General features: G+C 38.3%; 3 protein-coding genes across 3 annotated transcripts in view; 1 reads left to right on the top strand and 2 right to left on the bottom strand.

Moving 5' to 3' along the window:
• Myo31df (Myosin 31DF) overlaps positions 1-4,783 on the bottom strand; it is a 39,053-nt gene extending 34,270 nt beyond the window's left edge. The window contains exon 1 of the mRNA XM_064035779.1: positions 4,538-4,783. Coding sequence (XP_063891849.1) covers positions 4,538-4,626 — 89 coding nt within the window. The 5' untranslated portion in view covers positions 4,627-4,783. The remainder of the gene's footprint in view (positions 1-4,537) is intronic.
• A 228-nt stretch (positions 4,784-5,011) lies between these two features.
• Positions 5,012-13,605, top strand: LOC110380177 (forkhead box protein J2). Its single transcript, XM_021340071.3, has 6 exons — positions 5,012-5,570; positions 7,467-7,590; positions 8,333-8,479; positions 8,859-9,039; positions 9,332-9,406; positions 9,672-13,605. Exons 1-6 carry the CDS (start codon positions 5,377-5,379, stop codon positions 9,899-9,901), a joined length of 951 nt encoding a protein of 316 aa, XP_021195746.3. The 5' UTR covers positions 5,012-5,376; the 3' UTR covers positions 9,902-13,605.
• Positions 13,606-14,300: 695 nt separating this feature from the next.
• Positions 14,301-25,998, bottom strand: part of Ubr3 (Ubr3 ubiquitin ligase) — a 63,548-nt gene continuing 51,850 nt past the window's right edge. The window contains exons 19-31 of the mRNA XM_064035937.1: positions 25,733-25,872; positions 25,145-25,289; positions 24,581-24,716; positions 23,596-23,839; positions 22,785-22,943; positions 22,146-22,442; positions 21,566-21,785; positions 20,861-21,112; positions 20,065-20,321; positions 19,524-19,775; positions 18,501-18,929; positions 17,958-18,097; positions 14,301-17,552 (exon numbers count right to left, since the gene is read on the bottom strand). Coding sequence (XP_063892007.1) covers positions 17,435-17,552; positions 17,958-18,097; positions 18,501-18,929; positions 19,524-19,775; positions 20,065-20,321; positions 20,861-21,112; positions 21,566-21,785; positions 22,146-22,442; positions 22,785-22,943; positions 23,596-23,839; positions 24,581-24,716; positions 25,145-25,289; positions 25,733-25,872 — 2,789 coding nt within the window. The 3' untranslated portion in view covers positions 14,301-17,434. The remainder of the gene's footprint in view (positions 17,553-17,957; positions 18,098-18,500; positions 18,930-19,523; positions 19,776-20,064; positions 20,322-20,860; positions 21,113-21,565; positions 21,786-22,145; positions 22,443-22,784; positions 22,944-23,595; positions 23,840-24,580; positions 24,717-25,144; positions 25,290-25,732; positions 25,873-25,998) is intronic.

Raw genomic sequence — 25,998 nt, 5'->3', positions numbered from 1 at the left:
TAAAGCTTTGATTAAGCTATTAAGCTGAAAGAAAATTACGCTAATTTAGCACCGCCAGTTTACTGCATACAAACGAACGGTCCCATTCCGCAATGCTGCATTCTCTCATGTACGCAACAAATACGTTATTAATAAACCATTAAACTGATGCGACCTATTTCGTTAATGTGCGTATGCGCACGCCGTGAAAGTATTTGACAAGTACTGGTTGATATGACTTCTTGAGTGATGCTGGCCTGGTTTAAGCAATGGCTTTAATGGCATGTTGATGTGCTCCTAATTTGAAATGTTTGGAAGGGTCTAACGTTTTATTGTGATAGATAGGATTGCCATCAGTAATAGGAAACTCCTTGTTCCTACAACCATAATTGCAGAAGCGATGTAAGGAACATGAAGAAATGCAGCGCCAACCCCAAACTTTGGATTAGGGCAAGAAGATGATTATAGTAAACACCTAAAAGGCCGAAGTAACTTGGCAAAATATTTTAGGGCAAGGAATAGTTCAAGTAGCATGAACGATCTTTCCTATCTTGCCTAAATTGAATGTTGTTGTTAATCTAATCGGTTAAGCAAACTAGAGAATGTCACTTTTGAGATGGAAAAAAGAGATTTCAATCGAATTGCAAGCAAACAATCGCAGTCGTGATTGCACAAACAGTTACAAATCGGTCTGAAACTACGATCAAAGTCTATAAAATATAGCCAGACTCGTTACAAACGCAGAGGCAGTTTTTGCGAGAGCATGCTGGGAAATTTTGATGTTCCCACGGGAAGCCACCTTCAATGACTCGAGCATAAGCTTGGGAAACGGAAAACATCAAGAGATACCAGCAAAATATAACGATGATAATATCGAAAACTTTCTTCCCGATCTGATATCATAAGCAAACATCATTCACATCTTAATTATACAGTTACTTAATCACTATTGATAATTAGTCGCTTTTGAAACCTACAAAAAACGGCGCTTGCTTAAAAATTGCTGATTTGAATAATCAGAAACATGAATTAGCAAAAAACTTTTTTAAAGTAAGTATGTTTTTATGTCAATTTCCCAGAAGATAATGTTGTTATTTTTAAGGAGTCCATTCTGTTTGGTACTTCAACCGGAACAAGGCACCAAGTTCAACCGGTTCCGAATTCCGCGTTTTGTTTAGTATACGTAAATAGATCATGTTTGTATCCAATGTTTATTTTTAAATCAACTGCCACTGTTCATTTTGTAATTAGCTACGGGGTTCAAGATAATCATTATTATCACATCAACCGTCTTATAACATTACTTAGTGGATATCTCTTGATGAGATGGATGGATTAAAATTTCTTCTTTCAAAACAAGGTACCTACTTTGACAAGTCGGCAGTTTGTATGATCGGTTAGAATGAATGTCTCTACAGAGTTGCGAAGAATTTTGGTGGAATTTCAGCATAACAGTACGTATTTCCAAAGCATCAAGATGTTACATAGTAAGATAGCGGAAAACATAAAATATTTACTGCACTTCATTTAGTCTTAGAAGCCGTAAACCCATAGAACCAAATAGGACTGTTTCAAATTCAAATTCCGAAGGCTCAGTTACAGCCGAGGCACAAACATGTCTGTGGTCTGCCTCAAAACTGATTGAGACTTCAGTCAGTCGAACTAGAATAGCTACTGATTTAATTTATGTAGCGAGACCTGTATTGTCAATGAGAGGCTTTGTGGATCCAGTCCCGTTTGTGGTATTGCATGACTATTCAGACAAGTTTATGTGCGTGCAATGGCTCATTTCAACAGTTGGAATTTTCATATTTATCAAAACATTGCAGGTCATATGTATGCTGTAAAGAATTCATGCAGGTCATCACAATTAACAACAGAGGTGGCAACGGCGCGATCTTATCAGTCTATAAGACAGACAGCATTGTACTTCCTTACGGTATATTTTTCAATAGTACAAGACCTCAGTTCTTTTATAACATAATGCAAACAATAATACAAGGAAAACATGATGAAAGGCCACTCAGACACCTTGAGCGATGACATCAGACCAGTGTGTCATCCTGGGCTATAGGCTTCTATCGTAATGAGTGTAAATAAAGATGTTAGACACTTGGTGCAACGCGACTAGAATAATTATCACGCCGAAAAGAAGGCAGAGGTTTCGAAAGACCATGTCAAGCGAATTTGTTGACACATCGGCTATAATCACGCGTGATTTATGCATTGAGTTCATCAAAACAGAAATGCTAATTGAATTTTTGGGGTCTTGCATTTTTTTTTGAGTTTACTTACAAAATTGCTCTTATTACATCATGCCCTCGTAATTTCAAATATGACCAAACATGTTATAACATATTTTGGTAACGAAGAATTACGAAGACATGCCCCGTTGACACAACAAGACGATCCAACGTTTCGGCAAATCATTTCCTTGGTGACTTCGCTTTACACCACAGACAAGACGCAGACAGCAGGAAATTAAAGAATTATTGCGTTCGAAATACGATATCGAAAAAATACCGCGAAAATCACAATTCAGCCATTTTATTAAAGCTGCGAAGGAATTCAACGGACTGACATTGGTTCGATGCCTGCGCGCTAAAAATAAGCAACCCCAAGGAGATTTTCTGACTTATTTCGATCGTCCTTTTCATGAAGTTGTAACGAAAATAGCTGTGACACAGATTGTTTCACTTGCTTACTTATTATTTCATTGTTTATTTTAGTTGCGGTCATCAGAATCCGTACTCTTTTTCTCGGAAGATGACGCCTAATATAATGCTTAAACAAAGTCTATTTAAATATTACATGATGCATTTATATTTGTAGTGATTATATCACGTCTTCGCTCATTGGTTTGTTTACTAGCTTTTAAGTGATCTAAAGAGCCATAAATTGACCAATGAATAAGATTTTTCTTAACTTTGATACCTACTAATGTCATCCCAGTCAAGCCTATAAATAATATTTACTTAGTCAATACTTTGTTAAAATTATAATAGCCCATTAACTCCCACTGCCATTGGGCCATGAATTTTCAAGGTTCGGTGGCCAAAAGATGTTTTTTGTATCAGCTCAGAAAAAAATACTTAGATGATAAGTGTGCAGATTTTTTTATCTTTCCCCTTTCTGTAAAAACCAAAAGAATTAGGGGATCTCCCTTAAATTAATTTTATCGTTTTATATATTTTTATCATGAACAGATATTAAAACACATCAAAATTAACTACAGATAATAAGTTTTGCTGCAAACCAGTGCAGTCATAAATAAAAATAACGATGATACCACCAAAGAGTTTGCATTCAACGAAACATAATAATATATTCTATGGGAATGAATATGTGCACAAAAAATTCTTTGCCATTGACTGCTTTGTATAATTACAGACACACATACTTAGCCGTCGCAGCGTCAGGTAATTAGATGGACAAGCGTATTGGTTCGGTAACTATGAGGCATCTTATATTTTTATCTCAACTAAGGATCAAGTACCTACTTAATTGATGATTCTCAACAAATTGTGTAAGATATATATCACTAATTAGTAATTAATTTTAAAATGTTAGAGATCATCCTAACACAAGATAGTTAAATATGATTTCGTTTAATTTATAATTTACCTAATTTTAGTTAGTATGGCAGCTTACAGAGAGGAATGAAATTTGAATACTTTGTTGCCCTGATATCAAATTATTAGGAAAAGGGCAGAAAGAAGACATTTCATATAAGCAGGCATCATCGTAAACAAATTTGTCCCCATTTAAGTTTTTAACTGGCAAGTTAAATTAAGCAGAACTTAGAATATTTCCGCACTTATAGCTAATTTGTATATTGTATTATTTTGTGGCTTATAAAATGAATATGTATGTGTAGGTGTATGATATGCCTAATAAATATTGTTAAAGCTATTTTATACTTTTTTTGTAATTTAATAATGAATCATTTATGATGTCATAACAGTAGTCAATAAAATTAAAATACATTATTGTACACAACATGACTAAATGTTGAATCGAAATAATTATTTAAAGGTATTGCTATCTGGATTCTAGTTGAATCCATTGTTTTTTTTTACTTTTTAGTTAAATCAAATCATAAAACTTTTTTATAATTTATATTATATTTTGTGTACACAATAAACTTGTCACACTCATGACCAATGATAACAGAGTAGCTATCTGATACTCTTTGATGAAAACAGTACCAGTAAAGTATTGAAACAGGTGTAAAAATGCAAGGTCAACCACTGGCATAAAAGATACCACATGTTACAAAGTTTTATTCAAAACATAATCATTTACACAAGTTACCCCCCACAAAGTCCTAAATAAAAAGGTTTGATAGGCCTTATTTATAGTCGCGTACATTCGTATGGTACACAAATCTAGAGAATTTAGCAACATCCTATTTTCTTAAGACATTTGGGACTTTATTTACAATTTTATTCTTGAACAATAACTTAACAAGCACTTGAGAAATATTGAAAGGTTTAAACAAAACATAAGCAGATCGTAAGTAATCAGTTTGATGACGATATCGTTAGGAATAACTCACCTCAAATGCAAATTTTCTATAAAGGTATCGGTGGTCAAATTGTCCAGTAGGACGAAGTCGGACACACCGACTTCTGGCTGCGTCGCCATTGTTTACAATTCACTTAGCAATCCACAACAACAATAGCATCAATGTTCACACACTATTTAGTTCAAATAAGATTAACGTCTATAAATTATTGTCAACAAACCGTTAAAAATAAAAGAACTGAAAACACAAGTCCTCCTCTCGACCACTTTGTTCAAACTGTCAGTTTTTTAAATTTATTCATGCTGTCACCCTGAGTGAAGTTGCCATAGCTTAAAACATTCGATTTCTTTTCGATATGTTGTTAAACTTTATTTATTTATATCTTGTGACATATTGTTAAGTATTGGCTAATATGAAAAATGTAAATTAGTAATTAATAATAAAAATTGGATCGAAACATAGGTAGCAAAAAAACTTTTACATTCATACGTTTCTGAACTGACATCACCCAAAACGCCGCCATTTTCCTTGTTGTAGGTGCCTCAAATGTCATAATAATTTCAATTTCCATGTAAAATAGAATTTTGTTTCATTTTTTAAGTTATTCAATAAGTTAATTTAAGTGTTTTGCAACGTATGAACGTATTTGTAAGTTATCATATTGTGTTCGTTCGTGTATATTGGTCTCGTGACAGTAGTTCAAGTTAGTCGTCATTTCAAGGATTCTCAATGTCCTACAATGAGGATCATCTTCATAAAAGGTAGCAAGAACATTCCGCCCACAGCGAGAGGATAAAACCTATGTTTTTGTGTTCATATGGTGATGAGAACGCGAAGAGTGGTGAAAGTGCGCGTATATTGATGGGACAATGAGCGATTCCCCAGGCGTGGAGTGGCTCCCCGCGTTCAGCCCTGGCCCGCCACGCCACAGCCCCCTAGGCCCTATCCCGCGGTTCCTGTACGAGGATGTGCAACCTCTCGGCCTGCAGCAGGAGAACAATAACAAGGAGGCGGATCAGAAAGAAAACACGAATAAAATCAAACACGCGAAGCCCGCGTACAGGTAACCGAGTTTTCCAATGTTAAACATTCAGAGACTTCCTAATACGTGTGAATGCGTCATTTGTAAGTGACCCTTAAAGTGATGAGTAATGAAATTTATGTAAATGAAGGATTTCATGAGGTAGGCTACTTTGTTGGATATGCTGACACAAGGATTACAAAATCAAGTGTTTCATGTCAGAGAAACACAAATGTGTTGAGTAATAATGAGGTTCCAAGAAGGATCTTATCAACATAGCCCACATGATATTAAGATTTGATATCAAAGTATTAATTTAATCCATTCTGTATTGTTTCTAAGCAGGAAATGAATTGAATAAATTTTTAAACATTGTTTACTCAACTTTAAGTGCTCAGTTCAAATATTTCACAGATACTTAACACTGATAAACAATTAAATCCATTTGAACAAGATTTGCCTCAAATGTAGATTTCACTAGATTCTAAACACTACTTCCTCTAAAAACACTACTTATTGAATTTTACAAATGTCAGTTGAATATCTTCTTGCTCCTGCCTTGTTCCCAAGTTATTTGGGGTTGGCGCAATATGTTCTTAGCTTCCATTACCTCTGTCAGACATTCTAACATCCACTCCCTTGTTTCACTATAAATGAACAGAATATTACCATTATGAAATGAAAGGTTTCCCGTTAAAAGTAGCGCTCCACATCCAGTGCGAAATATTTAGAATATCAAGAACAAATTCTTTAGGTTTATAAAATACATTTTATTTAATAGAACTGACCTATTGGGAAATTAAACCTTTATTTGCATATTACAAATTACTGCAATTTTGAAGTACATTCAACAAAGCATTATGAACTTACAAATCTTACAAGGCATTTATTACTCAGCATTGACATAGATTTTATTCTGTTTACTGTGAGGAAAATATTTTATAAAATATTCTAGAAAACTTAGGTCATTGCCCTCTCAAGAGATACATTCATACTTTTAAGTACAACAGCTAAACTGTAATTATATTAAATTCATTGTTTTTATGCATCATTTCTACTTTGATTGAATACAAAGACATAATTCACTAAATGTAGGCATTTGTAACAGCAATATTATGTTATGTTTGCAGTAAGAATCGCAAATGTTTTCCATAACTGTTATGAATTTCATAGTATTGCAAATAGAATGTTCCTACTTGAAACAATATAAGGGGCATTGGCCCTATCAGAATACTAGACTAGATGACATATTTTCCTCAAATATTGTATCACCAATTTTTTTACCACATTTTGCATATTATTGTCAGATAAGTCAGTATCAAACTAGCAGTAGATTAGAAGATTAGAAATCAGTGACGCATGAGTATAAAAAAGATTAAAACACAATTTATCTGATAGGCTGAGTTTATTGAGCCAAACATTTACTTACCTAGATGATGATTTATCAAAACTCAAAAAAATATTGTATCAGTTAAATATTTATGAGCTACAAATTATAAAACATTTCCTTCTATTTTTTCTATTATGTCAAAGACTGCTTAGAGATAATGATCAACCCGATGTTGATGATGAGGTGTGCTCAATGACTTTCAAATCAAATTGCTGCCTCGGGAGAATAAATCCAGTATCTGCCTAACCTTTGCCCAACTGTGGTTGGGTTCCAATCTAACCAGAAGTAGCTCAGCACCAATACTTTTACATAAAGCAACTCCATATCTTACTTCCACAACCCAGGTACCCGGGCAACCCAATATCCCAATACCCCTTAGTAAGATTGGTTATCAATCTTTCCAGCTTCTGTCACAAGTAACGCCAAAGGTGACCAAAGCTGACAACTAGGACTATTCATTGTGGTCACAAATCTATATATGACTCTTTCATTATTTTTTATTTTAACATGTTGTCAATACTAACATGAGGTTATTTGTCTTCTTCCAGTTATGCCAGTATGATCAGGCTAGCAATCAGCAGTTCTCCAAACGGCAAGATGACGCTCAACGAAATATACACGTACATATGCAACGCTTTTCCTTATTACAAAGAGGCCGGCAAAGGATGGATGGTGAGTGGGTTCAAAGATTTTATTTCTATATTTTTGGAGGTACTTTGCCCTCATTATTCAGCTATCGGTAACTCTTTCGATATTGTTTAAAATTGCCGTTCAAACAGTACTTGTTTTGCTTCACAGTTTGAGCTTTGAAGTGAAGATGATCATTCTGAAAAATCTTTTTTTGGCTGGTCAAAATAGTCACAGTAAACTCTAGCTAAACTTTATTCTATAGAAGTAGAAATAAAACATCATTTGCTTAGTATTTTCCTAACTGTTTTCGCGTTGGCGCTCTAGTGACTGGATGCAGCTGTGTGCCAGTGTTTTACTTGGAGCACCTGACTTTCTGACTACCTCAACCCAATTACCTGCCCAATCCTAAACTCCTTGTTAAGACTGGTTGGCAGACTATAGTCGTAACCAGTCACAGAAACGATACTCGCAGACTGATACACATGTGTCCATCTCCAATATAATGACTTATAGTCATCAGCACGAATCTTGAGCTCTGACCTTCACCTGCGCAGAAGTAATTTATTGGGTTCCTTTTGTGGTATGAAGTGAGGCGCGGGGGCGGGCTAAAGCGGGGGTTGGCCAGCAGTGCATCGCATCATAGCCGTCGCTCGGGATTGGTTCTTTGCTAATAAATCACTTCTGCGCAGATGTAGGTCAGAGCTCAACGTGCCGATAACTATACCACTGTAATATAACTTCACTATAAAATAACTCTTCTAAACCAAAATTGTCCTTCTTTCAGAACTCAATAAGGCACAACTTATCTCTGAACAAGTGCTTCATGAAGGTGGCGCGCAGTAAGGACGACCCCGGCAAGGGCTCCTACTGGGCGATGGACACCAGCTACAAGATGGCTGAGGTCGCGCCCAGGAGACGCAGGAGTTTAAGGGTCAGTTTGTAGAGAAATTGATGTTCTTCTTGTCATTGGTAGTGCTCACCAAGGAGTTATGTTATATAATTTGATTCTCCTTTCATAAAACCATTACACAACAGTAGTCGCTGTCACAATTACAGTTTTCGAATCGAGTGGTTTTTCGAATTCGATATAAACCTGATACAAGGATTTGTAAAGTGATTTCCACCTGCAGACCACCCTATGAGAAGCACACTTACACATACAAACACTTTTTCTAACTTGATAATATCTGTGCCATTGTAAATGAGTTCGTACATTGTGGGTTCTTTAGTTCCCGAGTTAACATCTGCTAGGTACAGTTACGGAGGCATCATCTTGTGAGGATTGAAGAATCTATTTTATTGTCTTTCAGATGGCCCCATACAGTCCAGAGTGCAGCTCGAACAGTAGTGGCGAGGCCGGTGGCGTGGCGGGGGTTGACGCCGCCCCCACGCCGCCGCACACGCCCACCACGCCCTCCGCCCCCACCACGCCCACTGACACCAACACGCCTGCTACTGTCAAGGAGGAACCTGTTGTTAAAGAAGAACCAGGTATACTGGTCTTAAATATTTGTTCATTTCATTTGACATTGTCATTTCCCAGCCTTGTTGAGTTTCGTTTAAAATCTAACTAGATTCAGCTGATGACCTTGATAGTCTAACTAATGAATATAAGTCTGTTTTGCAAAATTACAGTTATGATTCTCTAGTTTTTGGTCACTTGTAAAAACCATAAAATATCAACAGTTTGCTGTGCTTTTCGAACCGCGGAGAACGTTATTTTCTTTGGTTTGAACTTTAAATCTGTAATCGAAAATATAATAGCGTTAAATAATGTCCACAGATTCAAAGCACACAGACGATGCACTATCAGCGCTTATGAACGAGGAACTGATGACGGACGTCGACATTATCAGTGGTAAGTATAGTTAGGTTAATTCGAGTAGTCCTTGTATATCATATCCTAAGACTAAAAAACTTCTGTCCCATAATATGTATGCTGAGATGAGATATTTAGTATAATGGCCTATTTATTGAATTTAACTCATAAAGAGCTAAGAATGAAGCCGGTCAGCAAAGCCACAAGGTCCTTGGCTGCTGTTGAAGGACTCTATTGTTTTGTTTTATGTACATGTCCCACATGTAACATTTGAGCTGTGTGTGACTGAGCCCTTGTGGTGCAGAGCGTGCGTGGTGCCTGGGTCGGCGGCGGCACGTGTGCGGCGCGCTGCACAGCTCGCTGACGGACGACTACGGCAACTTCGTCGTCACGCGCTTCGACTGCGACTGCCCCGCCGAGCCCGACCTGCCCGACCCCGCCCCGCCCGCCCCCGCCCCCGCCGCGCCCCTCACGCCCGTGTCCCCGCTCGCGCCCTACGCGCCGCCGCCCTACTGGCACAACGAGATTTTATAACACCCGACGCACCCGCACTGACTCCCCCAGCTCCCCACTCCCCGCATATCACGTTCGTGTGACGTCAATTGTTTCCCCCAGTGTCGCACTGTGTCGTCCAGTCGATGCGTCGACTACACTATATGAAACTTGACGTAGACTAAGAGCAAAATATTATAGTAAGCATGGTTAGATGTTACGGATTGTACGCAAAACTTTTGATCAAGTTTGAAAGATATGTTAAATACTAATATCTTAATTAATAATTATAATCTTTATATAAAAATTACTTGTTGCAAAAAACTTGGTCAAATAAATTTTGCTCGTTTGGATTGAAAAGTTAGCTTGAAGTTTAATAGCTAGGGAATAGGAAATGTGTTCGAATGAAGCTTGCCATTTTTGACACGTTTTGAAATTTATATACTTAACTGTGGTACACGACGGAGGAACCTAAAAAAATATACAAATATTGCTTGCAAGCCAGAAAAATTATTCAATCAACAAAAACAGAACAATGCAATTTTATGCAAGAAAATCAAATTAAAATTCACAGTCCTTAATCTCCGTCGTAGCCACGTGTAAAAAAATATATACTCTATATAAACACGTAAATATACGTAAGTATATAAAAAGTTTTATACCACAGACTTTAACAGAGAAATATTATCAGATCACCAACATATCTGTAATTACGAATATATAGCGTAGCTTAGTTACCTTAGGCAGGGAAATGTATTGTAAGCGTCGTATGTTGTGGCAGATTCCATGCACCGCAGGCAATGTGTGGCTACCTCGTAGGCACCTTGGATGTGCTACCTTCTGTGTTCTTGTATATGGCAGCAAGTGAAACGAAATCAAATGTCTATTGTACAGTTTTTGCAAGTATAATTCCGAAGGTAGCTTATCCAATACAATCGGACGATGTAATAAATATATGTCAGTATTGGAGCCAGAGTGGTGACGAACAGATCTCAGAATGACCAGTATAATATATTATTATAATTAAATATATAATATTATTATAGTGTGCTAATATTTTATCATTTTAACTGTGCATAATGTAATATTAGTTACATTTAGTTTTAACATAAAAATAAATATGAGTTAGTCTGTACGAATTTATAATTTAAATATAAAGTATGTAACTATTAATGTATTTAATATGAAGTCACACTTATATACGTAAATATTGCTTTTTTAGGAAATCGTATATCGGCCTATTGATAAATAACTACTTATGTTGTAGTGTGCACTGGTCACTCCTTGTTATACCGCTATTTGTGGATAAATATTCATTCTGGCAACATTCATTCTGATTGTTGCCAGTTCGACATATTTATCTTATGAGAGTTGACATTTAAGTACATAATTTAATATATAAATTAATTAATGTTAGTAAGGAGGGTTTACTTAATAATTATATTGAGGAATACGTTATGAATTGTTAAGAAATGTTACAAATAGTCGTATAACAAGCAGTTCCCGCGAGTGCACACGTTAGGTTCCGCTTGCCTAAATTCTATCGATAATTTCTAGTTTATTTGTTAAGGTGCAAACACGTATTTTTGTGCCATAATAGCGGGTTGAAGGATGGCATTGAACACTTAGATTTATAGAGAAAAAAAAAGAAAATAAAAACTGTCCCATATCTTATTGAAAAATGTGTTCAAAAAAGTTTTTTAGAAGTTGTACCTACATACACGAGTAACGTTAGTGTCTGTATATAGTAGTAATTATTTTAATATTAACTGAAACACTTGGGATGTTATGTATTGTAACATTTTTACCCGTTTATATTGATAGTGCGAGCCACGAATTTTTATATGTAAGTGCTCACATATTTGTAGATTTATTTGTGAGTTGATCATTTATATATTGAAGCTTTGTTGATTGTGAGGAACAGTCGATAGTCCGGAGTGGAAATATGTGAGCATTATGTATCTGTGCGACTCAGTGGTGCCGGCTGCCGTCATAGTTCAACGTGAGATTATAATACAGTAACATGGATGTTTTATTTATTCAATTTTATTTTTTTACACACAAATTCATTGCTATTTTACCCACGTGGGTATATTTCTTCTAAACTATGATTGCAGCTCGGCCGAGTATGATTCGTTGTCCTTGTGGTTGATTGTGGTCTATGTTAAACATATAGATGATAATATCATTCAGTTTAGATTCCTTTATAAAAAAACAACGTTATTACATTGGTTAAACATTCCTCTGCCATCGACACGTGTAACAAATATATTTTTTTTTGTGTATTTTTGCTAAACAATATATGAACACAGTTTTATCAGTGGTCTCGCTACTTGCAGTATATTTATTTAGAAATATGTTTTAGTATAGTTTTATCTTAAAGTTTAGCCGAGTAGCGAGACCGGCAGTATTTTCAGACATTGTGACTGTCAACGGAACCGTATTTTTATGTACTTTATTATTGTTTTAATGTAAAGGAGCGATGTACTTTTAGTATTTAGATTTCCGCGACAGTGTTGAGACTAATTACTATGAACAAAGAAATAGGTCTACTTTGGGACACATTACTTCATTGGCGTTGTACGACTTTTCAGGACAATACTCTGTTCATGTGATGTGTCTCTGAGTAGTCGCAGAGTGTATGTTATGTAGAAAGTGTCCTATCGATAACATTTATTTGATGTCAATAGTCCATAGCGCTGTACGGTACTATATACAGGTAAGCACTAGTTCTTCTTACAAATACATATATCAGGTTCTGTAGAGGCCTTACCACAAAGAAATATATTTTGAACAATTGTTGGACACTTTCACTGTAACACCGGTACAGAGTTTTAAAGTTTTTATTTTTTGAAATGCATAATTTGATACAGACATAATAATCGTAACTTTCACAAAGAGGTGCATAGATTTATTTGCCATTAGTTGCCATCTTATATTGTTTGATAGTATTTATTGTTTTCTGTGATAAAAAAGTAAAGAAAAACCTTTTATTTTTCGAAGATGACAAAATGAAGTACTTTGTATTATTATTTTTTTATTTTTATTTAATATAGATCCTTCAAATGTGTCGTTGCAAATAGTATATGTATAAAGGTTAAAATACAGAATAGTTGACTTGCATTGTTGTATGTACGTAAGTGTAAGTAGTACGATACATTTGAAGCAACTATTGTAATTATACTTTTTATAATATTGATTAACAACATTAATTTTATAATAACTTCGAGCGGGTGCAAGTTTGGGAGCCGATGTAATTATTTCAATCTCGTCGCGAGTGGATTTTGAGTGGAAAGTAGTCTGAAAAAATATTTATTCATATCTGTGTATGTAGTTACGTGCATAAAATAAAATAAAAATGTAGTAAGACACTTATTTCGATTCGAAATTCACCGAGTTAAGTATCGTCCATCGTCAGGGCAATTTTCAAAAGGCGAAGTCAAAAGGTTCTTGATCCCGAGTTCGCGTGTATACGAAATCGCATCTCTTGCTAAACTTGTACAAATAGTACCTACATACGTACCCAGAGACAAGCGAACACTGTGCCCTGCCTCCCGACTGCACCCGCTCGCAATAAGTATTTTACGTTATTTCGGTTACTCACTCCGCCTATAAATGATATTAACGCGGCGATATGGAAAATTAACTATTTTATTGTAATCACGTTAGCCGTTAATTTAAGAGTAGGATGTTCTACCTCTAAACAAATCATAGTTGATGTACAATATTATAAACTTTTAACAGAATTTGTACGTTTTATTTGGACCTTACCTATTATTTACATAGCAAGATATGCACACGCGATGGTTGAGCAATTTACTGGTTTATTTTGTACTAAACTGTGTGGTGGTAAATCTGATCCCACCCAAAACAAAAATGTGAAAGGTTGCCAAGTTCGATAATATGGGAATGCTTCGCCTATAAAAGAAGTGAGATCTGAATAAGTACCAAGTTCCATACACATACCTCAGTTAAAAATAGTTACTTTTTAATGATATTACTTGGCAAGTTTTCACACACCTTGTTATAAACCTACTAAACGCAATGAATCAAGTATATAATTTTCTATTAAAACTTGTCAGTATATTAACGCATTTAATTTAATGTGATTATAAACGACACACCCGATATTATGTTCGTGGATCAAGTTACACATTCGTTATTTTCGAAAGTGACTCACACTTGGCCGTTTTCAGATTTTTACTTTACTTTGACTAAATACAAACCTTTGTAACGAATTTCAGATCGGTACAATAGATAAGTTGATATGCGTAAAAATAGATTTTGAGTTATAGGAGGGTCGAATTTGGCCTGAAATGGTTCGTGTGATATAACCCACGGCCGGTGTGTCGCTTTTTTTTGCTCGAACTTGGCGGACACACTGCCGTGTGTCTAGATTATAGAAAATAAATTCATGAAATGGAAAATAAGAACACTGATAGAAATATCAACAACTTTAATGATTGAATATATACAAGAACAATATACATACACAAGTTTAACAATATATCTGGGGCGGTGCGGACTCCGGCGCAGGTGACGATACCAGGCTAGTATATAGTCACAGCTATTGTATATAGACTATTATATGAGCATGTTATGTAGCAGAGGGATAATCATAACAAAAAGTAATATTATATATGTTCACATGTCACACTTCGACAAACTACTATTCGGTTTCGCTAGCTGTCGCATTCACGTGACAAAAATATATAAACAAAACAATATTGGCTGTTCAAACATTGACCAATTTTGAATATTCTCTACCACTTCGTAATTTCTATTACAGAATCAATTCGTTGTGATTACAATTTTAAAATGATAATAGCTTAATAATAAAACTACAATTTAGTTAACACTAAAACTAGATACAAACACTAAATTTTATAAAAACAGAAAAATGTACTTTTGAGGACTTAGAAGGTAATATACAAGGGAATCAAACAAAAGCATCCAAATTGCACACGAGAGATAAACGATAGATAAAGCACCATACCTCGTAGTGAACTGATTGAACTTATCAGGCTCTTATTGTCGACATTGTGTTGGAAGCAACGAAAAGCTCTTGTCAGCTATCATACCTCGCAAGCCCTGCCGTGCATTGTTCAGTTAGGATAAAATTGAGATACCTATTTAGTTTATTTTCACATATCTGGGAGAAGGAGATAAGTTAAAAACCGTCATTAGGTATGGAAAGTCCGCAAGCTACTCGCTAATATCGTAGTATAATCCTATATAAAAAATATGAAAAAAATAAAATAATAATTTAATCGTCTTTAAAATCTAAAGTGATTCGTCAACCGTGTCCACAGAGGAGCGAGTAAAATTTAAAATATACGTATTCACAGCCCTAACAACACCCATTGGACATCCCTAATGAAGTCGAAGGTTATATTTACAATGTTCAAGGTTTTGCCTTGTTTACGAGAATCACAAATTATTTCATAGTGATCCTACAGACTGAAATACATTCCGCTCAATCAAGGGATGTAAACAAGACAATATATTTCATGAAATACTTGGCAACACATTTCAAATGTTTGACCAAACATTTGGGCTGCAAAATATGAGGGGTTCGTAAGTTTAGCGGTGCGCTAAGTCGGTAAGAATTATGTCACTGGGGTAAGTTTGATCAAACATTAGACACAGTATCAATTTCATAGACCTTATTGCGACAATTTTTATTGTTAAGAGCGTGGCCAGGAAACGGGTGTTCACCAACAAGACAGGTATCATTTTATTTAGGGCCAGTCGATATTTCATTCCATTGGCAATACACCGAACGTATTTCATAAATTGTCATTTCATTCAAACAGTTTTTTTTTCGCTGGCCACACTCCCAAACTCAATTACAGTCAAAACACTAGATAAAATTTACTTCTATAACACATTTAGTTAAATAGTGAAACAAGTAATAATTTTACTATAATATGTACTGCAATCATGTTCATATTGTACGTTATGTAAATAAGTGTTATTCTGGTATTCCGATAAGACAGTAAAACATCGATACATGCATTATTCGAGTATTCACCTCACGGAGCTACACTGATCGATTGTGTAAATAAATAGATTATTTATAATAGCATATACCCAAAAAATTGACAACGTAGCAAATAATATAACTTTAGGCAGATTTTACATTGGTTACCAACTAGTTATTGTATGTGGTAGACAGAATTTGTTGCGCAGCTCATAATGGTTGAAATAAGCCTATGCTGGTGTCGATTACATTTTAGGCTATTTAATATAAAATAATGGGGTCATTGCATTGAAGATATTTTAGCGTGAATTCTATTAATCATGTTGACAATAAAACTCAAGCGAATAAATGTACATAGTTCATATCATATCGAATGAATGAAGGATTACAATATCGCTGTAACACGATATAGAGTTAATGTAATGAGAGATGTAGTAGTTATAGTAATTATAAATAATAAAACAAACACTAAACAAAAAATACTTCTAAATGAAATGACTAAAGTTTTCACTATGAAAGTGTAGCAAGCTAATGCACACTACTCGCCTCGGGTTAAATATTCCTATGGTTTAGCAGGAAGCTACATATAATCTCTAATATGAAAATATATGTGGTAGTACATATTTGCAAAACTACTGTATTTTGTTGGCTCGAACACACAATATGCGCTAAACCCATATTCACATATATTTTGGATATAGACACTAATTTATTGTAGGAGATTACTATAGAATTTGTTAATTTATATGTATTGTACCGTTTAAAATACGCGCTCATAGGACGAATGAGGAATATGCGAAAATATTAATTTAATTGTTTATAACTATTAGACTTTGTTAATACGACAGCTAAAAGTGTTCAAGTAAGTCTTAATTGACACAACAATATAATTTTGTTATCTAATATTTGTGATTATTACATATTATGAAATAAAGTAATATTATTCGGGTTGGCTGACCGATTTATTTAAATTAATTTATTTGTTTCTTTAGAGAAACTCTAATATTGACCTATTCCGAGTTACAGACAATTTATTTTGTCTATTGACGGACGCAAGGCAAGTTTTTCAACGAAGATCAAGGTCGGCACTGTCTGCCACGCGACCGAACATACATAGATTCGTCAGTATGATGTCAAAACGTAAATAATATAAAATTCAACTAAATTCAATTTGAAAGATTTAGATGACTTGAATTCTATTCCTGAATGCAGCCAGGATGAAAATATTTACGAGTTCAATAAATAATATATGGGGAAATTTTCACCACATCCCTTTACAATTAGCAGATCATTCTGTAGTTTGTAGTACGTAGATGTGAAACATAACCATTTTATCAATTACAATCATTTGAAAACTTGTCATAAAAACAGCAGATCATGACCAAAATTTTGTCATTTTACCCACGAAATGAGATCGTTTGACAGTCCCATCATATTACATACAAGACAAGGTTTATTGAACCCGCTGCTTTATATTAAAATAAAATACCTACCAGCTTTATATATTATATATTTTACGTGGTATTTCCGTGGCTGTGTTTTCGTCAGTGTTGTTATAGTAAGATATATTCGCAGTACGTTAGTGTGTTGCTTCAGAGCGAGTCGCGATGCCACACCCAGGTGCGCTTGGTGTGGTCGAAGCGATGCGCGAGCCACTGCGCTTGCAGTAATTCCAGGCGGTCTTGGCTTAGGTACAGGGGTTTGCCGCGTCTGTGGATAAAGATGAACATTATTACAGCCGTCGGTATGTGTCAGTATGTTCATATTTCTACAATAGATAAAGCACATAATTGAAGGCATGCTTTCTCTCATTAGAAAGGGAACAGTTGCAACAGAAATCTGTTTTGAGAAGATAATTTAGCGTGATTATTTTTAGATTTATAGTATAGGTTTATTAAAACCTAGTTTCATAACTGTTTAAAAAAATCTGTTTGCTTTAAGAACAGAACGTAAAATTTCAAAGTAAACAGAAAACCGACATTTATGCTGTCAGGGAATCGGGCCTAAATCAAGTTATTACTAGACATAATATTCAAAAAAGGGTATCACAGTTTTTTATTCTAAAATTTTGGTCAAGACTGGTATAGTGTATGGTATGTTAAATGTGCAACTGACTTGAGGTCGCGGTCCTCCTCGTCGTAGTCGTCGAGGTAGAGCGAGCCCCACAGACAGGCGCGGCGGCCGCGGATGACGATGATGTACGTCGACGTCACCACCAGGAAGATGCCCGTGCCGCCGCCGCACTCCATCGCGTGCTGGAATACAATCAAACATCTTAGTACGCTTTGACATACGGCCTATCTCTTATTTGCTTACTACAGATAGATTTTTGACAGTAACCCCATTAAAGTATTGTCAAATTCTGAAACAATATGTAGATAGAATATAGGAAATGGTCGTTACTGTTTAGTAGATAGATAGGTTGGTCTCTGAAGATATGCTACACATGAAGTGACGTCATTAAAGTAAGCCATTGCTCGAACATGGCGATCACATTATACGTCGCACATTGCACATGATTACGTGCGAGTCAACCTGTGCTGCGAAAAATGATTGTGTTGAGTGTATACTGCAGTAGACAGATGCTGTCAGTTAACGAACCCGTGGTACTTTCCTTCAGTCTGTGCCTATGTCGTATAGGCCATATGGGTACATTACCTGCACGGCCTCAGCGACCTGGTGCTGGCGGCAGCAGGGCTGCTTGAGGCAGACGAGGGTGCCGCAGAGCAGACACACGCTGGCCTCCTTGGAGTACGTGATTACCTGCACGGCCTCAGCGACCTGGTGCTGGCGGCAGCAGGGCTGCTTGAGGCAGACGAGGGTGCCGCAGAGCAGACACACGCTGGCCTCCTTGGAGTACGTGATTACCTGCACGGCCTCAGCGACCTGGTGCTGGCGGCAGCAGGGCTGCTTGAGGCAGACGAGGGTGCCGCAGAGCAGACACACGCTGGCCTCCTTGGGCACGGCGCCGCACTGCAGGCAGACTCGCTCGTGGTAGTACGTGAACAGCCGGTCGTAGTCCCGCGGCAGCGCCAGCAGCGCCGGCTGGCACCACTCCACCGCCATCGAACGTAGCAGGCGACGGACCTGACACAATAGAACACAATAAGTGTCAAAAAAAAACTGCAGCTTGTACAGTATGACAGAGGTCAAATATCTCGCCCATACTCCACATATGAGCGTATGTAGTATCTAAGTATATCTTGGACACTGACTGATTAAAGGTGAATACATTACATATGCAAAAAACCTAAACTAAAGTCTGTAATCACCAACCCGCATTGAGCAAGCGTAATGATTAATGCTCAATACTTCTCTGTGTGAGAGGAAGCCTGAGGAGGAAGTTTGAGCCTAAATTACTACTAGAAAGGACATCATTCATTTCATACTCAAAACTTAGTAGCCAGAGTAAAAATTTAGTAGATTCTCGTAAAAAATCCCACCATGTTTGGAGCATTACATTACGTCCCCAAACTGGAGAAGGCAGCCGCTGCCTTCAAACGACTCCTGCCCAGCCTGAGGGACCCAAACGCATCAAAAATGTTCGAGACTTGAATTATCTCCTTTACTCAAAATTTGTAAACAGATCGAGAGGTGAGATATGCTATACACTTGTAATACCGTGTCTCTGCAAATAAAAATTCTTTTTCTTAATAAAGGCTGATGATGAAGTATACTCACAGCTAATTGTCCTCTAGCAGCAGCAGACCCCAGCTGTCTTGCCCAAGCCCTAGCTGCGACCGCAGAGTCTGGCGGCAGAGCTCTGCCAGCGGACCACTCGCTCCACTCCATGCCATCAGTAACCAGCTCGAGGTAGTAGGCAAGGCGTACGAACTCCTGCCGAGGAGTGGCTACCTCGGGCAGCTCGCTGCCGTAGAGGTGGTGACGGAGTAACGCAGCGATGCGGAGGAATGGCAGGAGGAGTTCTTGTAGCTGTGGGGAGAATAATATGTTTGTAAAATATGTGTGTGTGTGTGTGTAATAAGGTTGTAGTATTATTTTTTGATGATATTTTTGGTTATAAGGCGACCCAAACATAGGTGGGAAAAAGGCTCGGAGGATGAATATTTTTGATTTTGACATTTATCAAGTTTAATTTTGTTGAAATTATATCGTTCATTTTACAAGCACATATTAAACACTTTTAGATGTCAAATTATTTCAAGAGTATATCGGGAATAGTATCGGGCTTAGTATTTATCCCCATCCATGCAATATTTACCTGTTTTTCCATAGTAGCAAGATCAGGCAATCTCGGATCCTGTCCCGCCGCGGGTGGTCCGTCCTCCGTGAACAGATCAGACCCGGCCAGGGCTCCCAACAGCAATTTAGCTGCGGCCCGCAGTCCCGCGGGCTCGCCAGGCCTGCCGGCCGCGGCTAGGGCAGCCCTGCCTGATGCGCTGCAGTTGGCAATGAACTGGCAGACCACTTGGTAGTAGCTGAGTGAGTATAGTGCGCGAACTATGCACGTGAACTCCTCTGTGAAAGGTTTGGTATGTTAGAATATGTGTTCTAACTTCAACAGACGACATAAACGTTTCACCTTTAAAAATTTGTTTACTGTAGTTTTAACATTCAATTTTAATGTAAACAGTTGTTTTAAGGAAAATGAATGATTGTAACGGAATACATACAACTATGCAAGGAAGTACAAGGGAATTAAGGAATTAAATAAGGGAGTAAATAAGAAAATAATGTAAGGAAGTACAATAGGAAGTAGATAAGGGAGTTATATAGTGAGAGTACTCAGTTGTACAGAGATGAAGAATGTAATGGAATACATTTGCAATTATGCAAGGGAGGACACAAAGGAGGATATGGGAGGGGTGTTTAAGCTCTAATTATTTAGAGTGCATACTAGGGTAAGTACATAAGGGAGAATACAAGGAGAGTATAAGAGAAAATAATTATATAAGCGGAGTACAATACGGAATAAAATAAAAACCATGAATACAAGATTATTTGCCCACTCATTAACTTCAATTTATAACTGTTAAGCATAATGAAACACAACTCACGCATATCAAGATAAGGCGGCGTGGGCGGTGCCAGCAGTAGGAACTGCATGAGCAGCGCCGTGGGGTCCTTCAGCAGCAGCGGCACCGGCCGTGCTGACGCCGCCGCCGACGGCACCGGCGCCGGGTGCTCGTGGTCAGTGGGCGGAGAGGGGGCAGGGGGGCACAGTGCTCGCCACGCGGCGGCCGCGCCGAAGCCGCCGCCCGCGCCGCTCAGCACGCGGGAGTGGGCGCCCGCTACTACTAGTAAGGGGACTGCAAAGAAAAATATACTGTTTTATACCGTCGTCAAGAAAAGCATTTTGAAATCAAAATAATCTAGATATAGAGGTTCGGTTCATATCTTAAGGAAAATACGTCGACCATATTGTAAATGTAAAGTCGAGGCACTAACACATCATCGGTTAAAAGTGAACGATAAAATGTGCGAATTTATTTGTCAGTACTAGTATTGCAAACGGACAATAGAGGAAGCCTTTTCCGTGAAATATATACCGACTTCCAGATTTACAAAGACCATAACACTACAAATAAATAGCCATGCAGGTTGATAGAATATTTTAAATGCCTTTTTTTATATAATCAGCAATCTCTACTGTCGCCATATGGTTAATCTGGAACTAACATCGATAATTCAGCTTTCTAAGTATCATATTCAACATATCTACCACTTAATATTGCTACAGTAAATTATATCAGTCGACTCACCTATGCACTCATTCCTCAGCTTATACCTGGGCGCGACGCAAGTCTGCAGCGTCCCCCCGCGCTGCACCAGCTCGCACTCCAAGTTCGTCCGCACCAGCGACGCCACGAACGTGAAGATAGCGGCCGGGGAGGATCCGTAGCGCTGCTTGAGCTTACCACCCGCTGTGGCCGTCATGTCTTCCATGGCCTTGCCCATCGCTTCCGATAGTCGACTTGGTGCCTGTGAGGAGTTAATGAGTATTAAGTTTGTGTTATAAAAGGAACCATTTATGACGTTAATGCACTGACTATTCATTCGGAAATATAGTTTTTCTGAACGGTTGGACAGTATGACGTCTTATTCATGACGTCATGAGTTCACGAATATTCTAAATCATGTGTAAGTTAGGTTGGTATGTAATAAAGCAAAATCTTGTGGATAATTTATGTAAAACCGCTATTACGTTAACAATGACTCTTAACGTCAAAATGGTGACTAGGTATACCCCTAAATCACCGGTGTTTGTTGTGTTGTGCAAATTACCCCTAAATGGCGCTGGTGTGAAGTTGGGTCAGTTCTCTAATTAAAACAATGACTCACGGGCGGCGGATGATCCTTCTCCAGCATGTCCTGCAGTATCCTGGCGCTGTGATGGTGCTGGCGGGGCGCGGGGCGCGGCGCGGGCGGCGGCGGCGCCAGCGGCAGCACGCAGTTGGCGAGCTGCCGGCACACGGGGCACAGGAACTCGCCCCGCTCCACGTGGAGATTGTGTGGTCTTTGTGGAGCTTGTAACGCTCGGAGGTACGCGTGGAGGCAACGTAAGTGAAGGTGGTGGCCGCAGGATTGGACGTGTACTCCTCCTTCCCAGCCGACGGATACTGATACCAGCCATGACTCCTGAACACAGATAGATACATATATGAGTTCAATGCCTGTGCAAATAGACTTCAATTTCATTAATTTTCTAAAAAGGTAAAAACACGCATACATGGGTCATTAATTTACAGTACATATCCCATTCCACCTCATAAAAGACGAGAACAGATTTCTGTAACATTCTTAATCTTCTCTATTTAAATCAGCTTTTAAAGATAAAATATAATCATGTTTTTTTTTTCAATCTTTAAGTATAGGAGTTTCCAAAGGGGAAAATACCGTTGTTTGTACTGACTGTCAGCTGCACCAAAAGCGGTCAGGCCATAAAGCCTTGTATTGTGCATCTTTTTTCGTATTTATTACCAGGTCAAAGTGCTGGTGCATCTCATCATGCAGTCGGTAGTGGTGCGCGGCGGCGGTGCCGTCATGCTGTCGCTGCAGCCGAGCTCGCTCCGCCTCCGATAGCGCCAGTCGCGCTGAGTCCCCGCCAGCACGTCGCCGGTGACCCAGCACTGATGTCGACTGCGAGAACATCACACATTCAATACAAAACGTCTTACCACAAAAACTTTTAAACGTCAGTTTGAAAAAATGACAAATTATGACGTTGAAATAAGGTCCATTTTGGAACCACATTTTTTTATGGTCTACAAAAACTTAACAGGTAAAATGTGATCTCCCTAAAGCATTTGATTGCTGTAACATGACAGAGGTTTTGTAAAATTGCTGTAAAGTAATAGACACAGTTATTTCTGAGCAATTTAAAATATTTTTGAATCTTTTATCTAAAATATAAAATACACTATTTAAATATGAAGCACATCAAGCATTCCGATTTACATAAGTATGTGATGCCGCAAGGTTCAATTTCAGGTCCACTTTGCATTAAAGTCGCTTAGGCCTTTAAGTTGAATCGCCTTTAAAAGGTACAATGAGTAATATTATGATGAAGCCTGTCATTGAACATCCTTGGCAGTCGTTACGGGTAGTCAAAAGCCAGTAAGTCTGACACCAGTCTAACCAAGGGGTATCGGGTTGCCCGGGTAACTGGGTTGAGGAGGTCAGATGGGCAGTCGCTTCTTGTAAAGCACTGGTGCTCAGCTGAATCCGGTAAGACTGGAAGCCGACTTCAACATAGTTGGGAAAAGGCTCGGAGGAGGATGATGAAGCGTACCTGCAGCAGCACCACCAAGCCTATAGGATCGTTAGGCGTGGTAGGCGCAGTGGTGTTGCAGATGACGCAGTCGTAGTCCCGCTCGACGGCCTCCTCCTCCTCCCAGTCCATGGCGGCGGCCACCTCGCCGTCCATGTTCTGCATGGCGGAGATGAACTGCTGCTGTCTGCGAGCGAACTCCCGCATCAGCTGTTGTTGACGTTCGCGGGCGCGGCGGGAACGTTCTTCTTTTTCGCGGCGTTCTCTGTTTGGGATATAAGGAGTTGGTTAGTTTTTGCTGCAGCAAGTAAAAATGATCCTCAATTGTCATCATTATTAACCCATACAAGTCCAATGATGGACATAGACATTCCCTAAGACACGCCGCTTACCTCCTACTTTTTTTTTTTAGCGACGTCAAAAATCATCAAATGACCCCTCTCGCTGTGGGTTAATAGCGGTGAGGGAGTGTCAGACTCTTACTGACTAAAAACCGTCGTGTTCCGTCATAGGCCTTTTATGTACCAGGGCCGCGGTATCTCTTTCGAACAACCCGCAGCCCCGGCAGGCCTTGGCCCTGCTGGGCCCCGCTGGGGTACCTCCTATTTAAGTCTTACTATTTTGCTACGTCACTTTTTTATGGTAACCCGTAAGTTAGCCGCAACACTACCTCTACATAAGACTGTATCTATCAGAACCTGTGACTCCCAAAACCTAATAATACACAATAAGAATTACAAATCGTCGCTCTATTAAAAAAAATATTACGGCAGGACAAAATCCTTGCTGCGGGATTGTTCGAAAGAGTTACAGCGGCCCTGCTTAAAGACCTACGACGGAACACGACGGTTTTTAGTCAGTAAGAGTCTGACATTCCCTCTCCGCTGCTAACCCACAGCGGGAGGGGGACATTTAATGATTTTTGACGTCGTTAAAAAAATGAACAAAAGCCTTACCCAATCTGGGAGGAATTTGCTGAAATTACAAATAAAACAATTCTACATACCGTGCCCTCTGCTCCGCCTGCCGTTCTCTTTGGTGCGGCCACAGCGAGTGTCGCACGTGAGCGATGGCGGCGGCGCAGCGCGCGTCTAGCGCCGCCAGCTTGCGAAGTACTCGACCGATGAAGTATGGCCCATCACCTGGGTGGAAATGTTAGAGTTCATAGCTGCCATACGGTAAATATAAGATCCAACTTTACAAATAAAGACAGGCTGCCTTGAAGATTGATATTATTTGCTATTTACACATAAAAAGCCATAGTCGTAGAACAAAGACAATTCTGCAAACCAGTAACTTTACAGAACGCCGCCCAAATTTTTTCAAATGTTTATTTTAGAAACCGCTGATCCGCTAAACTTAGAAATCAAATCTGTCAATACGTTATCCATTTTAATTTTTACTGATAAAACATTGAAAATTATGAAAACAGACGTTTTTCTACGACTATGACAAAATAGACTTTGTGATTTTCTTACACAGCCTTTACATTAGAGTATATTATAATTGATTTTTCATCTTCTTTTATAAGGTTAGTTTTTTGACGGTTAATCATTATTATTGTACTCACCGATAGGTTCCTCTGTCTCCGGTGCGGGTTCGTCCAACGAGAAGGAATCCAGTCTGCCAGACAGTTGCGAGTGCAGCTTCAATAGTAACGATATTATCGATTCATTCACAGGAATCGAGTCTTCTGACTGAGTGTGTAGTTGGACCTGGGCGAAAAGATTAATTTGAGGGTTACGGTTTTCATGTGACTGCCAAGAGAAAACGATTATGATTTTGAAGAGGTTTTACTCTTCTGGCACGTTATGCTAAAAATAGACGTTTAAGATAGAATTTCAAAGCGTAAACGGTTCTCTACAAAATTAAGGGAGGCAAGCTTTTCAATACCTGAATCTTAAAATTTACTTGAAGGATAATTTTCACGTGTTATATTTATGTCGTGTCTTATAATCATTTGACTAATCTGTTAATCCACTTCCTATATATTTTTTTGCAGAGTTTGCCTGTTTATGAAGCAGGAACGACTAAACATTAAGCGAGTTCTTTTTTAAATTAGAACACAATTTCGACATAGTGCCATTGAACGCTTCATCCACCATCAGACACATGATGCAATACTGATCATACCTAACTAGCCTATATCCCCACATACCTGGTTGCTGGTAGAAGGCTGCGCGGGCTCGGGGTGTCGGGGCGCGTCCTGTATGGCGGGCGGCGCGAGCGCCGGGCGGGGCGCCGGCAGCGCGGGCGCCGCGCCACGGACCGACACCGACCACGAGCCCTCGTCCATGTCTGTACGAAAACAGAGCAATTTTATACTACAACTCAACTTTAATATTAACTCCCTTTTTATTTATGTTGAATTTGAATGCATTTTATGACTACTTTGTATAACTTTACTTTTACGGATTTTGTCGG

The sequence above is a fragment of the Helicoverpa armigera genome, chromosome 8 (genome assembly GCF_030705265.1).
Source record: "Helicoverpa armigera isolate CAAS_96S chromosome 8, ASM3070526v1, whole genome shotgun sequence".
Taxonomy (NCBI): domain Eukaryota; kingdom Metazoa; phylum Arthropoda; class Insecta; order Lepidoptera; family Noctuidae; genus Helicoverpa; species Helicoverpa armigera.
This window is presented reverse-complemented; position numbering and strand designations above follow the sequence as displayed.